The sequence below is a fragment of the Stenella coeruleoalba genome (genome assembly GCF_951394435.1).
Source record: "Stenella coeruleoalba genome assembly, chromosome: 17".
Classification (NCBI taxonomy): domain Eukaryota; kingdom Metazoa; phylum Chordata; class Mammalia; order Artiodactyla; family Delphinidae; genus Stenella; species Stenella coeruleoalba.
In genome coordinates this window covers 74,301,101-74,319,239 of record NC_137163.1, presented here as the reverse complement: position 1 = coordinate 74,319,239, position 18,139 = coordinate 74,301,101, and the positions used below count along the sequence as shown (strand labels likewise).

Here is an 18,139-nt window from a genome sequence, read left to right as displayed (position 1 = left end):
GGAACTTCCTGGAAGGAATCTAAATCTCTTACTGCAATTTAACTTAACATTACAAGGTTAATTAAACACAAACAGACTACCAAGGAAAGCTGTGGAATCTTGGCTCTTAGATCGAAAACCACGTATCCTAACTGGTTTAGGTTTACTTCTGTCTGGAATTAAGAGACTGGATTGAATAACTCCCCGAGTCTGCTTACAGTATATTATATAACTGGTCTTATAGCTTTCTGATTTCTTCCGCGCATGGGCGAGGCACTGATCCACATGAACACTAGGGGTGAAGGAAAAGTACAGCAAGCCCTACATACAACGTGAATCTTGAGTTTTCGTACTTGGCATAAGAAAGGAGAAGTGTTATTTTTACATTGACTCCTTTCCTGAACACTATTAAGGAGAGCTCTAGTTTGAAACAATATTTTATTACAGCACTAAAAGATAGTCCCAAACCATTAGCATACTGAGTCCACTGAACTACTTATCAACACTACATTCAAAGTAGTCTGTTTTGAGCAAAGAAAGGGCTTAAGTAGAGCTTAACAACTAACCGCCACCAACGCTTATTTTTAGCCTTATTAGGAATCTGACATTAAAAAAAAAACCCAAACCACACACTTTTATTATATATGGTAAAAAAAAAAAGAACAAAAAACAGCCCATTTTTTCACAGTATTACAGTGGTTTAATACATTGCTCTCATGTGCTGCAATATTCAAAAAAGGATAATTTGTGAAAAAAATGGCTATAACTGCTAAACATTTAATGAATTATGGTATAATTCTAAATAATTATTCTTCGTCTTTTTTCTTCTGTCAAAGTGGGCAAAATCATTTCTTTTTATTGCTTTTCTCTCCCTATTTTTTAAAGAAAGAAACAAACCAGGGTGACATCCATTCCATTTTAAGCTAATGCTTCTATCATTTCATATCTGAATGGGGCTGACATCATCAGCTCCTTCGTGTCCCAAAAGATACTTAGCTCTAGTCCACTGTTAGATAATTTATGCATTACATGAAATAAGATATCTCCAGATTTTGAAAATATTTATTTTAAAAACAGCAATCAAATTGTGTGTAATCACATTTTCTGCCTGGCTTTGAAAGCTACATTATTCAATATGCCAGTGGTCCTTTCCATCATGGCGACATATTAGCAATTCATGCTGCTCTAATACATCTGACTTCCTTGATGTACAGCACTCCCTACAGACCCAGAGAAACATTCCTCCTTCAGTTCCGTGTGTCCTGCGCAGTGCCTACCGAAGTGATGGTTGTCAAAACAGTTGTACAGTGGCCTTTGAGTGCAAGGTGTGCCATGACTGAAAGCTTCAAATGACAATAAATCTGAGTATATACATTATGCTTGCTTTTGTTGCCTGGAAAAACTAAGGCATTCGGGAAATAAACCCCCCAATTTTATTGCCTTTTAGCATTTTTTTCCATTTTAAACTCCAGAACTGGAAATTTGAAGCATTCAAAGAAATTGAAATCTCCTTTGTTGCATTTTTCATTGTAAATTTTCTATACTGTGTCATTAGGAACCACACTCTACAAAAAGCCCAGGTTCTAAATGAATCCTTTCTGTGAGGCCATTCTAAAACTTTGCACGGTTTTTCTTTGTATGAAAGAGCTTCTGTTGCCTGCACAAAGAACAAGCGATCACCACATATATCGGCCAGGCAGGAGCCTTCGATGACTTTATACAAGGTTGCATTTTGCCTTTTACCAGTCCATGGTGAAACCCAGCAGTGAATGTGCCAGGGTGGAGAGAAAAAGGAGAGGCTCTTGATTTCAGTTTGTACGAATCAAAAGATTGTTCTTAAACCATGAATACTTAATATGAACATTTTCTTATTTTACCCTTCTCCCAAAATAGCTCTGTAGTTTCTTTTTAACAACATGAAAACAACATCACTTTATTCTTAATGGCAGAATAATATTTTCCACTCAAAAGAAATGTTCTGTCCAACAGGTTCAAATATCTTAATAACCGATTAGGTTTTGGGGTGGGGGGACAGGTAAAACACTGAGAATCTTGTCCAAGTGATGGTGGGAAAAATGACTAAGTAACTAAAGTGACAAGTTGAGAGAGTCGTGACTCTGGATCATAGTTGTGTGGTCGATAGAGAATGAATCATAGGAAAATGCCAGCCCTGGAAAGGGCCTCAGAGATCAACTAGTTTTGTGGTTTTATGTCTTCTTTGGGGGCAGAATCCTATGTTCAAGGGAATTTTTACAAGAAACGTGAACGAGTGAAATGAATCAGCGCAACAGCGCTCTGGCTGATTCCTGGCTTCCCCTGGCTCCGCCTGATCTAGTCCAACCCCACTGGTTACAGACAGAGTGCAGCGAATTGTCCATGGTTAACAAACTTATCCCAGGCAGGGCCTGGCCTTCCAGACTCTCATTCCAGTGCTCTTCTAACCAGATTCCACTCTTGGAAAAGCACAGGCGGTCAATTATCCACTATCAAAATAACTCAGGAATTTTGAGAGAAATGGAACTCTTGCATATTGGGTCGTGAGTGGCTGTTTAACTTGGACCTAGAGAATCAGAACTAGTTGGCACTTGTTCAACAGTATATACTAATAGAAATTCGACACTGTTTTATAGCCTGGTCTTGGAAAATATGGACTTTAAGACAATGGAATCTTTTTTCAAGTGCCAGAAACCTTACTTTTTGCAGGAGTCCTGACTGACTACTGACACATAAAATGGCACAGGGAAGAATGTACAAAAAGGAAGTGGTGGGAAATTTGGGAAGGAAAAACTGTCACCCTGTGTATGTTTCACCCCTGTATATGTTTATGGCAAGTTTCAGAAGGCAATCTAGATTTTTCTACCCTGGTGACCTCTTTATCAAAAAGGGATTCCCACTGAATATATCTAGCACCTACTGTGTGACAGGCACTACTTTACAGATATTAACTACGTTAATGCTACGACAGTATGGGATTAAGTGTCTTATTATACCTATTTTATAGGTAAGGAAACTGAGGCACAAAAAGGTTATGTAAGTTGCTCAATGTCATGCAGCTGGTTTAGGTCTGTGCCAGGATTTGAACTGCGGTAGCTGTTGTCCAAAGATGTCAGTTTTAATCAAAATGATGTGTAAGAACACTCAGTAGAAGGTAAAGACTTCTTTCGTGACTAGCAGGCTTATTGCCTTTTTTTCTTTTTTTGGACAGATGTGAAGAAGATTAAGGATTTAAGTATAAATAACTCTTTAGGAAAATCTTCTCTCATGCATTTTAACTTCTGCAAAGGAGTTATACGTATACAGTCTTGCTTTTTACATTTTTTTTAGCAAACATATAATAATACTTCCTATGTGCCAACCAATGGTCTAAGCAATTTTTAAATATTCATTTCACTCCATGAGGTAAGGACGATAATTTATCCTTGTTTTTCAGGTAAGGAAGCTGGGGTATTCACTGGTTGAGCCACAGAGCAAGTCTCTTAAGTACCCTGAATCTCCATTTTTCATTTGTAATATTGGGATAATAATACTCACTCAGATATTGATTTCTAATTACAGACTAAATTTTTTACATCTAATATATTAGAAATTTGTTGGTAATGCTTATAACCAGTAAAACTGTATCACTTATGTTGCCAGTGGGGATAAGACACAGGTAGATATAAGAAAATTTAAATTTAAAATAAATTTTCAGAAAAGATTATATATTATACAAAACAGCAGCATATATAACATATAATAATGCATGTATGTTAAACATTACAATAACCTCTAAAATATATACAATATCTAAATGAGAATTAAAATATTTTCACCTATTTGATCCATTCAGATTCTAAAATTCCATCATGTGAAAATACTAACACAAAGATCTGAGCACCCTACTAACAGAAAAAGTCTCAGCATTAATAACACTGAAGAGCTTCTGGAAGACAAAATTGACGACAGTTGATCCTATACATAAATCTACCTAGGGTGGCTCATACTTACAAGATTTTAAAATCTACAGCAAGTTCATTATTTAGAATCCGCAAGTGTCAGCTTTTATTGGTTGTTCCCAAACTGTAGGTGACCTTGAAAGGAGTTATCAGAAAGAGCCCTGCAATTTCTAGGTGGGAAGCTTTTACTTCCTGATTCTGTAGCCATTATTTCCTCATCTATATGAACACTGATAACCTAAATTGTGCACTATTCCATTTCATACATATGTCATAAATATAGGGGCTTCCCTGGTGGCTCAGTGGTTAAGAATCTGCCTGTCAATGCAGGGGACACGGGTTCGAGCCCTGGTCCGGGAAGATCCCACATGCCGCGGAGCAACTAAGCCCATGCGCCCCACTACTGAGCCTGCGCTCTAGAGCCCGCGAGCCACAACTACTGAGCCCACGCACCACAACTACTGAAGCCCGCACGCCTAGAGCCCATGCTCTGCAACAAGAAAAGCCACTGCAATGAGAAGCCCGCACACCGCAACGAAGAGTAGCCCCCGCTCGCCTCAACTGGAGAAAGCCTGTGTGCAGCAAGGAAGACCCAATGCAGCCAGAAGTAATAAATAAATAAAAAATAAATAAACTTATTAAAAAAATATATATATATATGTCAACAACTGATAAACCAATCAATCATCTGGTTAAATTTTGTGATCACGTTATACACGAGCAAAGTTGCTGGGAAAGAGTTTTAGTCAGTTTTTATAAAGACACATGAAAAAAGTATCTTATAGACCTAAAGTTACTTCAAAGAAAATAATCCTTAGCCCTTTTTAAATATAAAATATGGCAATATGAAGGGTTGTTCATCTTCAGATTCATTGATTTGGGAATGATGTGCAAACAACTTAAGAGCTCGTATTTCTGTTCTCACTGTCACCACCCTGTGTGTCTTCACACTCCTTGCCTGAGTTACAGCAACAGAGGGCTCCTCAGACCCTACACAACTCCAGTTTCCTGCCACTGCGATCCCTCCAGAGAGATGCCAGAAGGGTTTTCCTATGACACTGCTTTCATAATGCTTTTGCTTTGAGTGAAAACAGCCAGTGGTTTCTTAGACTCCATCATATCAAGCCCACAGTCCTTAGTGATTTTTGAAACCTTTTGTCAAATCTCCTAACTTAAAATATCCAGCCTGCTTTTCAAATGCTCTCTCTCCTAGACGCCTTTTCTTTCCTTTCTGTTTGTCTAAATCGAAACCATCTTTCAAGACATGACTGCCGTCCTACCTTTTCCACTAAGTTTTATAAACTACCCAAACCAGATGACTATAATCTCTTCCAACCAGGATTCCTACTGGGTTCACGGCCAGTAAAATTGTGTTTAGCCCTTCTCCTGTCTCTAACTGCTTGATGTTTCACTCAAACTGTTTCATACTTGGTTACGTTTTTTCTGTAGTTTACAAGCTCCTGAAGCACACTGACCGTATTTTATCAATCATTTAAGCCCTTTCGAACATTTAGAGCACAGAAGGCATTTAAAATGTACACACTGAGGAGTGGCATTCTAAACACATGATAGCTCAAAATAAGATTGGAGATGCCCCTTGTTTCTCAAAGGAATTAGTAGACTCCAGTAAAGTTGGCCTTTCCAACTTTATTAAATTTCTATTGCAACTTTGCAGTATTATCAAACTCTGGCTCTCGCAATCCAGTCAGAGACCCAAGCCTTGAAAAAGGACTCTTAAAACAAATTTCATCTCCAAATGTACTTTCTTCAAGACCGCGCTGGCTTAAAAAATGGGTTTCCTGTAGATTTAATGTTAAATCAACATAATTAACTGGACCTATGCTCTCCAGGATAGTAGCCACTAGGTACATGTTGCTACCTTGAATGTAATTAAAATACAATAAAATAAAAATCAGTCTTTCAGTCACGCTAGCCACATTTAAAGTGTTCCATAGCCAATGACTATTGCTACTGGACAGCATGCGTAACAGAAAAGCCATCCTCACAGGAAGCTCTACTGGACAGTGCTGAGGCCTATCCAAAGTCTCGCCAGAACTTAGTATGTTGGGGCAGCTTTTTACCGACAGCGTAAAATGCTCGGACCAGTGCTGTGAGAGGCAAACTAGACGTCCACCTCAGAATACGGTTTGGAGGTACTGGGAAGTCTCACCATCCTATGAAAAACCCAAATAGACTCACTGTGCCAAGAACTGGAATGGAAATTAGAGCTTCACTCGCTTAGTTTAGGCTGAACAGGGACCCTCTGCCTTGTAAAGTGTGAAAAGTTCCAAGGGAAATACCATGTTGATGGGAAAATACCGAAGTCCGGTTTCTGACAGTGGGTTGGGCGGAAAGGAGCATAAAGAATTAGGATGGGCAGAGGCTCCTGACAAGGAAGGGGGGAAGCGTAGTAGAGGAAGGGCCTAGAAGGTGGTGCCACACAGCTGCGACTAGATCCAGTCCCGAGCACATCATCTGAGGGTGGAGTGACTTGGCAAGGGCGGCAGAACTGGGAAAATTCCAGGTGCATGTATGCTGAGGTTGCACAAGCACCTCTTAAAGAGTGAATGGCGAACTGGGAGGGTCCTGGAATGCTAAGAAGGCAAATTACATAAAAGAAAAAGGGTTTTGAGACTAAAACTATATAACTGAGTATCTCATTATCCTCCTGTGGCCCAACTTCATTAGCACATGAGGAAGAAGCATAGGGGACAAAACTGGTATTTTATGTGCTGTGTTCGTCCTTCCTCTCCTTCTCAGTGAACAGGGAAGTCTATAAAGCATGACATGGACACCTTATTGGCTCATGAGCTGGGTCTGAAGGCTTAGCCCCAAAGAGGAATAGGCACGTGATTTTTCAAGGTCACTACTTTGAAGTACAACATTCATCAGAGTTACACACTTAGCATGTTTTCTAAAAAATCCATCTTCCATTTTATGAAGCCACGGTTAATACTCTTAGCATAAATCTATACAGGTGGAGAATCATCTAAAAACCGGGACAACGGTGTCGAGTTTTTTGCTCCTGCTGGTGCTGGGAACAAGTCCTCCCCTCTTGTCCACCCAGCTAGCTGCCGGTTCTGAGGAGAATTCTATACCCTACCATGGCCTGTGACATTAGGCTCAGGGCTTCTTTCCCCCAAAACTACTATGGGATCTCTTTCCACTCTCCTTTTGCCCCCCTTTCTGTTCATGATTAACAGAAAAACCTTCTTGTGAAGTCATTCAAGTTAGAGATACATCACCAAATGATTTAGGTAAGTGATAACATGAAACGCTTTCCTATCAGAAACAACATAAGATGAGCAAGTTAATCGATTTGTTCATTGTGAACATGACAGAACTGTTCAGTGGCTTATAAAAATGACAACAGAGATGGTTGGACTGTTAAGTGATTGAACAACGCAAACCAAAGAACGCTCATTAGAAGTCACTGTTAACCTGAGAGAGAGTTTCATTACATGGTAGAAAGCTCTGCCCTTGGCCATATACTACTGACGATATTCTCTACTCCTTGAGATGTAGACAGAGAAATTATTAAGGTTTTAGATGACATAAAAATCAGACAGAAAGATTTTATGATGTCAGTATTTCTCAAGCATGGGATACTCGTTAAAAATACAGACTCTTGGACTTCCTGGGTAGGGGCTGGGCATTCAGTTTTTGCTAGTCTTCTGGGTGATACATAGTCTCACTAAATTCGAGAAGTGTAGAACATCAGAAGATTCAAAGTGACGAACAAAGTCCAAGAGACAGAAACACTTCAGTAGAGATAAATTTTGATCACCCAAATTATACCTTCCAAATAAAGATGAAAATTGTTTTCTTGCTTTCCTATTATATAAATTGGTAGAATTTGAGAGCAGAAAATAGGGCAGCAACCAACTTCCACAGCAGTTCCTAGAAGAAGTGGGGATCTTGCTTGTGGTGAAGAATCCTGCACTAGATGAGATGTGGCACCTTTATGATAACTTTTTATCTAAAAGTTAACAAGACATTTTGACCATATGACCACACATTCAGTGTCAAAATAGTATTTAGGACTTTGAGTTATAAATATGAGTGATCAAACATGTAATTAATTGATTTTGCCTTGACTTAAATGGAAAATGGAAAATTGCTTTAGGATTTTACAGGATTTATGGATTTAGGATTTCATAGCTAAAAACGATTCTAGTTTCAGAAAGCCACGTTACGATGATTGAAAGATTCTCACGTTAATTTCGACCTTGTCCTCGCTGTGTCCCCTGCTCCCCCACCACCAATCAGTCAGCAGACCCTTACCACAGAAATGGAGTTGGGAAGCAGCGCTCCGTCCTGTCCCAGCATATTGGAGACGGTGATTTCAGGTAGGTCCATGTTTTGTGGATGAAACGGTAGCAGGCCATTATGGTTCATTGGGTGACACAGAGAGTGGTAACCAGGTTCGACCTCATTCAGGTGCACCAGCGAGTGGTCGGGGAGGGAAGGAGGAGTGATGGGTGGAATGTTAAAGTCTTCGCTTTCCAGGCTTGGACCAGGGTAGGACTGAAAAGACAATGGTGATATTGATGCAAATTATCATCCCCTTCTTTTCATCATGGTGAACAAACACACATGACCCTTTCAGATATTATTACGAGCATCATTAAGGATTTGGCAAAGACACTGCAAACACTCAGATTATCCTGCTGCAATTTCTCTATCATGCATGGAAGAAAATCGCCTCGAAGGCATAGCCACTTCTTGTATAAAGAGTGCCACCATTAAGCAGTTTTATTGTTCCAAGAAGCTGAAATCAAACAGATTTCAAAGGTCCCATTAAAATGCTCCAGAGTTGTAATCTGGCTGAATACCTTTTTTCATGGGAATTGTGGGGAAGGAAAGGCAATTTATAAAATTAATATTTGATCAAACATGTTTCGTAGGGCTCCCTACTGCTCAGATCATGAGATATAATAAAATGAATTCCAGAAGTTCTAAGGCAATTGCTTCTGGGTTTTGAAGAGCTACATGCTCACAACTGACAAAAAAAGTTGGTAAAGCAGTAGCTTAACCATGTTGCATAAGTGTGACTTCAGAGAAAGTGTCATATATGAAGATAATGCCATTAAAAGCTATTTTTATCATGAAGATTATGCCATCAAAATAAAAATGAAGATGGCTTTCTTGATTTCTGACTATTCACATTTATTTGATCTACCCCTAGAAGGCAGTAAATAATTTTGTAATCATTTAAATGCGGTTCGGCCAATTTTGAAAGACAAAATTACACAAATATCATTATAATACTAATTTAGGAATAAAAGTCAATCAGTAAAATAAATAACAACATACGTGGGGCTTTTTCTTTTAGAAAGTAGCTTTTAGATAAAACAGGAAGGGAGGGAGCAAAGAAGGAAGACAAGAGTATGTGAGGACACTCCTGCTTACAAATAGAATGTGGTAAACATGGAACATATAAGGAGAAACTGAATAATAAAATACTGTTACCAATTCATATCAAAACACAGCAATACTTAGCAGTCTTTAGAGAGCAGGTACCATAGTACGAAGGAAACAGAGCGGGTCCAGATAACTCTCGCAAGCCTATCTTTCAAAGTACGCAAGTCTTCCTAGTGTCTGAGCACAGGGGTAGCGAGGACCCGCTTGTCTGGCAGCAGCATGCCTGCTGGAGTGTGCGAGATTGGAAATGAGCAGACTGAGGGTAGGAGCCAAAGAAAGGAGTGTAGGGGAGTGTTCAGCCAATCAGCTTCATGCTCCTGCTTCCAAGTGCCTGGGGTTATTTTTTTCCAGATGACATCTATTTGTCTAACAGAAAGAAAACCTTCAAGTTGCACTTGCTAAATGTTGTACAAGTTTTGATATATTTGTTTAGGTTTTGTCAGGAGACACGCTTAAATGAAGAGCTACTTGGAACATCTGGCATTGAGACGTGGTCCCGTAGAGGCACGTGTGGGTTACAGACTGGGGGCGTATGAAGGGAAGATTTAATTCATCTCTGCAGATAATTTTTCTTAAGTATCTAAAGTTCTGTTAAAAGAAAAAATCACCAGCACTAAAAGTTCAATCGTAAGTTATCAAAATTTCCTGTTTACAGTATCTACCTCTTGTCTGAAAAATATACTAGTGCCCTGTGTCAAAACAAGCAAGTTTGATTAAATTCTCATTTGCCTAATATAATTTAGACCTTTAATCTGTAGACCTAAACCATCAGCCCCTGGTACAAGTATTCACATAAGAAGCATAAAAGACACAAAATGGTGGGGGGTGGGAGGGAGAGGAAGCACACTTATTAATGCTGGCTTCGTAGAAAGCGCTGTATTGAGTCCTTTGACTATGCTGTCTTCATTTAGCCCTTTGTCTTCAATAATTCTTTGTGTAGCTATTATTACTCTGTTTTCCTGAACAGAAAATTGAGAGTTTGAAGTTAAATAACATTCACTTAGCTGGTAAGCAATCAACTCAGTACGTCTGAGGGACGGATATATGGAGGAGGAAGGCGTTTTTAGTTCTAACACTTCCATAACTAGTTTAATTGCTATTATTTTATTAAGCTGAATGATACAAAGTTGCCAATACTCAACTGTTTTTGATCAATAAAATTTCACAATTTAAGAATTAGTATTAGCATTAGTATACGGTTTTTCCTATTCCCAAATTCCATCCCAATGCCTATCCCATTAAAATCAAATATTTACTCTAAAAGAGCACAAGTATTCATAATTTGTCTTTCTGACAACATTTCAAAGGCTGAACTTGTTGATACCTATCTTTTAAGAAGTTAATTGACATCTGTTTGAAACCTTCCTGAATAAGATACAATTAATGCCAGCCATAAAGGAAAAAGATGTTTTTAACTTTATAAATGACATTAAACCTCTGAAATACCCAGGGATAGTCTACCTATGGTGTACTATAAATTTACATTCTAGAATTTCTCCAGTAGTTAAATCTTAATTTGTGGTGTTTTAAAGGAAGGTTTAATTGGTATCACTTTACGTCCAGTGATAACAATTGTACTGCAATTTAACTAAGCTACATGGTTTATTTTCATGTAATTACACATTAATGTTATTTAATCCGTGCACTTACATACCAAAACCACAGATTCCACAACTTAACTGGTAATGGGTAGTTATGTGGATCAAGAATTTTAACAACAAAAGGTTACTTAGTAGTTTCTATTCTTCACATTAGAAGTCATGAGATGGTTATTTGCCAGGAGCCTATTACAATGTAATCGATGCCATATAAAAGTAGAACGGTAATTGTATAAATGTCAAAATGTCACAGAACTCACAAAAACTTCAATGCCAGACTAATTACTAATTATTTTTTAAGTTTGGAAATGAATTAGCTAATTCTTCAACATTGACTTCCATGGCATGACATCTTTATTTTGATTTCTTAAAACCTAATAAGTTTGACTTAACCACAGTAAGTTATATATTAAGAGGCAATTTGCAGTTTAGGGGGTGATGTAACAATCGCATATGATTCAGTATTTTCCCTCATTCCCCATGAAGCTGCCTGGTTACAATCAGTGTTCAATGTTTGTTGAATGAATTAACAAATGATCACTGAATGAATGCATACAAGAAGAAATGAATGTGAAGATGACTCTTAAAAGGCGTGAAGTTTATGACTATACCACTGTTATGCCATGGGCTTGAATAAATATCCTGTATTCCCAAGAATGCACTGGCTAGATGACAGCATGGTATGGAATGCTGATTGCTCAGCATGTTGGGAAGCCAAAAGTACTGTATCCTGTTAAAGATGTAAAGGCTTAAGCAGCCTGAGAAAGGCTGGGGTAGGGTAGTTTAGTGTCCCTCTCTGGCTGTTGATCTGTCCCCCTGAAGTGGTTTGCACTCACCATCCCATGGTAACACAGAAGTCCCAGAGGATTCCTAAGGGCGAGTTTGGGGCCCCCTGGCTCTCAGAAGTTGTTGGAACCTAATCCCTACTGCAGCTAGCTAAGGACCTGGTGGAAGCCTTGGTTCCGCAGCAGGATCCCTTGGGGATGGCTACCAGCAAGGGCCTCACTAGACAAGTGGACAGAGAGCGCATGAGAGGGTGCTCTGAGCACAGAAACAGGGACATTGGTGATGAGACCAGGGACTGAGTAGTCAGAGAAGCTTCAGTGAAAATCATTCCTTGCACTTTCTCCTGATTCAGGGTCCTTTTCTGATTCGGGCTTATTTTCCTCCTTCAAGTCTCAGTGAGGCCAGGTATTAAAAAAAACTTTCATTCTCCAATTCTATTGAGACCAAAGATCATTTGATCCTTCCTAAGACCTTGCATATCCCGATGAGACACTGGGCTACTTTTTTTAGCCTCAGTGAGAGACCACCAAGGAGTCAATCCATGGCGTGTGAGGTCTGGGAGGCTAGGTTCCAGGCTACAACGCTGGAGAAGAGCCCCTATGGCCTTTCAAGGTGGCATCGCCTTCCTTATCAGCCTTTCTAGTGCCTCTTACCCCTCCCAATCTAGAGATCAGAATCTTCTCAGCAGCTGCCTCTTCCCCAAGAAATGATAAAAGTCAAGGTGACCATCTACACAAATGAAGAGAAAGTACTCAGGGTTAACGATATGAAATTCAAGACAATATATTTAATTTATCTTGGATCTTCACCATGTTAATGAAAGGTAAACTGGAAACAAAGCAGCATGCAAAGTGATTTGCTCTAAACCATAGCTAGTCTGCATGATCTAAATGAGTCAAAGACCTCAGAATTATATTACTGTTACTCAACCAGATTCTCCCTGATCCTAAGTTACTCACTGGTCCTAGACACAGGAGACTCTCCTTCTGTTGCTGGTGCTGGGATACGGCTCTATCCTAGAGTGGGAGGCTCTGTGAGTCCCTGTGTGTCCGGGGAGCAGAAGCCAAGAGTCATGATACGTGGGTAGAATGGGCTGTGCTTTCACGAGGCTTGGCTAACGCTGGACTATATATGAACTTCTCAGAGGCCATAAGGGGACTGTTGGAAGCATTAAAGTAGTAATTTCAAAATTATCATCCTCAAGAGACTATTTTTATGGTTCTAAATAATAGATCCAGTGACTATTTCAAGCCATTTTCTTGAAACCTTACCACTGGCATTTGCATATTTAGCTTACAAAGTGCTACATCTTTCTCCGATGAGGTGACAGATCTTGGACTGGTTGAGAGTACTTATTATGCTTCCTCAGTGACTGATAAGAAGGCCACGGAACATGCTGGAAAGACTGGAGGCTCTGGAGTCCAGCAGACAGGGCTGCTGCAGGCTCTCTGAAGCATTTATCAGTGTGGGTTCTGGGACAGGTTTCTCCTTTGAGCCTCAGTTTCAAAACCTGCTTTATGGGGTTCTTATGAGCATGAAAACAAAAACATAAGATAGGTAAAAAGCCTAATAATATATGTCTGCCACATAGAAAGTTCTTGATAAATGGCAGCTTTGGCATAGCTATGGTTATTGTTAAACGTGTTTATATATGCCATGGATTGGGTCATGTCTGAGAAAACAACTATAGACCAAATAGGAGAGGATTTAGACATCGTAATAAAGGAATTTCAGTATATTTGCCATTGATCAGACCTCATATTGAAGCAAAGTGTAGCCCTATTCATACATAATGTATTCATTTAATTGCTCCCCATAAATAGCATTTGTTTTTATTTTAATGGGATTAAATTGCAGTTTTGAAATTAAAGAATAAAAAGATAGTGGGAAATGGTGAATAGGCGAAGATGCTGGAGAGCTCAGGCAATAAGGACCTCATGTGCAGAGGGCCACAGCTCTGATTCTTCAGAGAGCTCTACTGCAGGCCGGCACCCAGGCTGATCCGTTCCTGACAGTTCCATCCTACTGACCCCGGTAAAAGGCTAATGAATGTGTGAAGCAGAATTTCAGTGTCTAAGTTTGCAACAAAAGCTATACTTGCTACCATACTGTCTTGTGTCCAAAGGGAAACTATATTCCCTGGGAGACTGCTGTCAAATTGCTGATCAGATGGTTTGTTTTGGGGACAAGAATCAAGAGTTGGGTTAGGAAAGTAACAGAAGATCCTTCCGATCTGTTTTGATTTGATCTTTTGGGAACCTTTCTAGCCTCTTGACTAAAGCCATTGTCCTTCCCCACGTCCAACCACCCCCAGCATCCCCAATTCAGTGACAAAGGAAGGAAAACGTCTCATCTGATTTCTGGACGATCTCATTCCCCTGCCTGTTTAGTGACATGCTCACATTTCTTTTTCATCATTTTGCTTTACATATTCCATGGCCTGGGTATCCTGTTTACATTATTTTCTCCTTCTGCAATCCACACTTCCTTTCACTACAGCCTGTTCTTATTTTTTATTCTTATTCTACATTATTACATCTGGAGGTGGGATGTTAATTAGGCTGATTTTTCTTTTGACTACAGAGAATTTATGTTTTTGTACTGTTTAGATAGAGTGTTAATATATGCTGACTGGGACCAAATAATGGGAAATCTCTACTGGACTTTGTCTTTTCTTCTCTTCTAAAACTCTAGTTTCTCCACCAGAAGGGCCTTGTATTTGTGGGGTTTTGTCCACATATTGCAATCATTATACAGAGTATTCAATCTTTGGTGACAAGAGGTCCCATAACTCCGAAGAATTCAAAAGCTATCATCTTGTACATATCTTTAAATTATGTGATGGCTTCATGCAATCATGCACACACTAAAAATATGGCTATGGTTATAACACTGTGAAATATGGTTCTCATATAGATCTTTATCTGAAAGATAAATAAATAGCACTGCCATCAAATTTATGTGAAATGCCTTAATTTTTAATCTATAACATAATTTCTGAAAGTTCAGGATAGAAAAATGCCCATGTTTAAACATGTTTCATCTTGTATTATTGAAAATTCTTGTTGCATAATTTAAATAACTGAATGAAAAGCAAAGTAAATTGGGTTCATTAGAAAAATAAACTTCCTCTGTATGTTTTCAGAAGTTGATCTTGAATGTAATGGTGATTTCCCTAGAAAGAGTTTAAATAGCATCAACATTATCTCCAATTTCTTTTGAGAAGACCTTCAGAAATAGGTATTTTTCAGATTCTTTTGTTTCTGCATGAACAAGGTTGATAGCTTGAAACTATAATGTATTACTGTGGAAAGCTTTGGTCTGTTACATAAATCATCTTAACACTCAGCAAGAATTGTCCAACAGTGCCATTGATGTGCTCAAGCCAATGATCCTGCAAACAATTTTTTTGTCTTTCTTTACATGTTAGACAATAGCAATAAATCATCTTCATTTAAAAACACACAATGTACTAATTTTTCAAGCAACAGTTATCAAAATGCATTTTGGGTAGAACGTACCACATTTATTTTATTTGTGCTCATTAGTTTTTGTAACCTTATTAAGTAAAAGGCAATGAGAGCTTCATTTGTCATAGAAGCATTTGTTGTGTACCTACTGTGTGTAAGGCATCCCACAAAGTATGATTTGAGATACAAAGAACTATAAGAGCTTGTCATAAAGGAAGTAAATTAGAAGAGATATAAAAACTTAGGCTTCCAATAAACAGCATGTTCGATTGTCAAACTAAGTGATATCTGAGTGTAAATGAAAGAGGAATTATTTGAAGCTGGGATGATGGGGGGTGGAGAGGTTGTTATAAGCAGATTTACCCTGATAACAGGACCTGAAGATCAGACACTTCTGCTGAGATGCAGTAGGTGATGAAGGGAAGACCACAAAACTGACAAACGAGCGAGTCCAGACAGTGCAGCAAGGAGGTTCAACAGGGAGGTCAGGTCTTCAACATCTAAGAAAACTTCAAGGGCAAGATTGAGCCCACTGATCAAAAGAAACTCTGGGGTACTGAGCCCAATGCGAGCCTCTTTTGGGACTTGTTTTTATTGGATCATTGAGAACCAGGGTGCAAAGCCTCAATGAGACCAGAAAACAGGGTTAGCTTGAGGCCGCCCCAGAGAGTATCTGACACTGGGGCTGGGTTTGGGAGAGCTCTGACCTTGAGCTGGGGTTAACAGGCTGAAGCTTTCAGGATCTGTGGGTGTTAGGGCAGTGGGCCGAACACTCTCAGATCAGGGGTGGGCAGGGCAGGGAAGTCCAGCACTCTTCTGTGTGCCATGACTGCTGCTAGGGCCACTCTCAAAAAAAAGTTTCTGGGAAACAAATAATGTGGGCCCCCCCACCCCCAGCACAACCCAAAACCACACATGGACGATGACTAGGGAGAGCATATTAAAGTGGGGAAGCTACTTCTGAAACCCTAGTGGGGGGCCCAAGGATGTTCCGGTAATAGGTCATCGTTCTGTATTCAGTGTTTAAAGGGGATAATTAAAACATTTAAAATTTCATTGCTTAGCATAGATTTTATGTACAAATGCAGTCCATCTTTTTTAGTTTTCCAGATGTCTTCAGTTCTCACATTGAGTTCTGAGATTCACTTCTACAATTTTTGGGGGGTTTATTTTATAAATAATACATGTTAATGAGTGAAAAAGAAGAAAATATACCTGAAAAAAAATCACTCGAATTCAACCACTCAGGAAAAAAAAAAAAAACCTACACTATTAAAACATGTGCATTCTTTCAAGAATCTTTTCAGTCCATATTTGCTATCTTGTTTTGGGCTTTTGTTTTGTTTTTAATAAAGCTCTGATTTTGGAGCTAGAAATGCTATATGCAAATCTCATCTCATCTCTTAGCAGGTGTAGTTACTTAATTCTTCTAAACCTTAGTTCCCAAATCTGTAAAGTAGGGTTGATAACAGTATTCAATTCATTAAGGGTATATCAGGATTAATTGAGATAAATGAGATAATGATTTATATCATTATTATTATTACAAATTACATTATTATTACAAATTATTATTACAAATTATTTAAATTTGAGTAATATACTAGCTCATAAGAGCTATCAATAAATGTAAGCTATATTATTATACCATCATATAATTTAACCTGGTCACTTAAAAGGATGTGAATATTTTTCATGTCAATAAATATCATCTATTACATTTTGCTTAAATGACGACATATTATATCATTGTGTGCATGTTCTGTAATTTATTCCAGTTTCTTATTACCAAACATTTAGGGTATTTCTAATTTTTCTCTGTTATGAACCTCACTGTGGTGAATAACCTTATGCATTTTTTTCTTAGGATAATGTTCTAGAGTTCTATATTTATGCTCAAATGAAATTATAGAATGCTCGCTCGAGAGAAGACCTCAGAGACTACGTTCCCACTTTGTAGATGCGAAAAATGAGTAAAGAGGTTAAATGATTTGCCTGTATTCAGAGAACTAGTTGAGCAGAGGGGAAACCCATAGCATGAATACATAGAATTTTTTACATTTCATAATTGAATAAAATGCATTGGGTTTTTTTTTAATTAATTAATTTATTTTTGTCTGCATTGGGTCTTCGTTGCTGTGCGTGGGCTTTCTCTAGCTGCGATGAGCGGGGCCTACTCTTCATTGCTGTGCGCAGGCTTCTCATTGCAGTGGCTTCTCTTGCTGCGGAGCACGGGCTCTAGGTGCAGGGGCTTCAGTAGTTGTGGCACGCAGGCTCAGTATTTGTGGCTCACAGGTTCTAGAGCACAGGCTCAGTAGTTGTGGCACACGGGCTCAGCTGCTCCGCGGCATGTGGGATCTTCCTGGACCAGGGCTCGAACCCATGTCCCCTGCATTGGCAGGTGGATTCTTAACCACTGCGCCACCAGGGAAGCCCAATGCATTTGGGGTTTTTTTTTGTTTGTTTTGTTTGTTTTTTTGTTTTTTGTTTTTGCAGTACGCAGGCCTCTCACCGTTGTGGTCTCTCCCGTTGCGGAGCACAGGCTCCGGACACGCAGGCTCAGCGGCCATGGCTCACGGGCCCAGCCGCTCCGTGGCATGTGGGATCTTCCCGGACCGGAGCACGAACCCGTGTCCCCTGCATCGGCAGGCGGACTCTCAACCACTGCGCCACCAGGGAAGCCCGCATTTGGGTTTTAATATACTATTTTAAAGCATGTACGGCCTTTGAGCTTTAATAAAATTTTCTTTTTTAAGAAACCTGTGCTAAATTGATTTTTGCTTATGGTCAGATTCTTTTTGCTAAATCATATATAGGCAGCCAGCATGGAATGAAGCATTCAGTGTTGGCCTATTTTTATATGTACATATTTTTATGTAAACTTTAAAATACGCACTATATGTGTTTATGGCCATTCTTTTCATTTTTTCCCATTGTACAGAAATCA

At 39.1% G+C, this 18,139-nt stretch overlaps 1 protein-coding gene across 10 annotated transcripts in view; it reads right to left on the bottom strand.

The window, feature by feature from the left end:
* The window catches only part of TOX (thymocyte selection associated high mobility group box), a 298,437-nt gene that overhangs the window by 126,017 nt on the left and 154,281 nt on the right, over positions 1–18,139 (bottom strand). For all 10 annotated transcript variants that reach the window (XM_079902017.1, XM_079902021.1, XM_079902023.1 and 7 more), the window contains one exon: positions 8,199–8,441. In XM_079902017.1, coding sequence (XP_079758143.1) covers positions 8,199–8,441 — 243 coding nt within the window. The remainder of the gene's footprint in view (positions 1–8,198; positions 8,442–18,139) is intronic.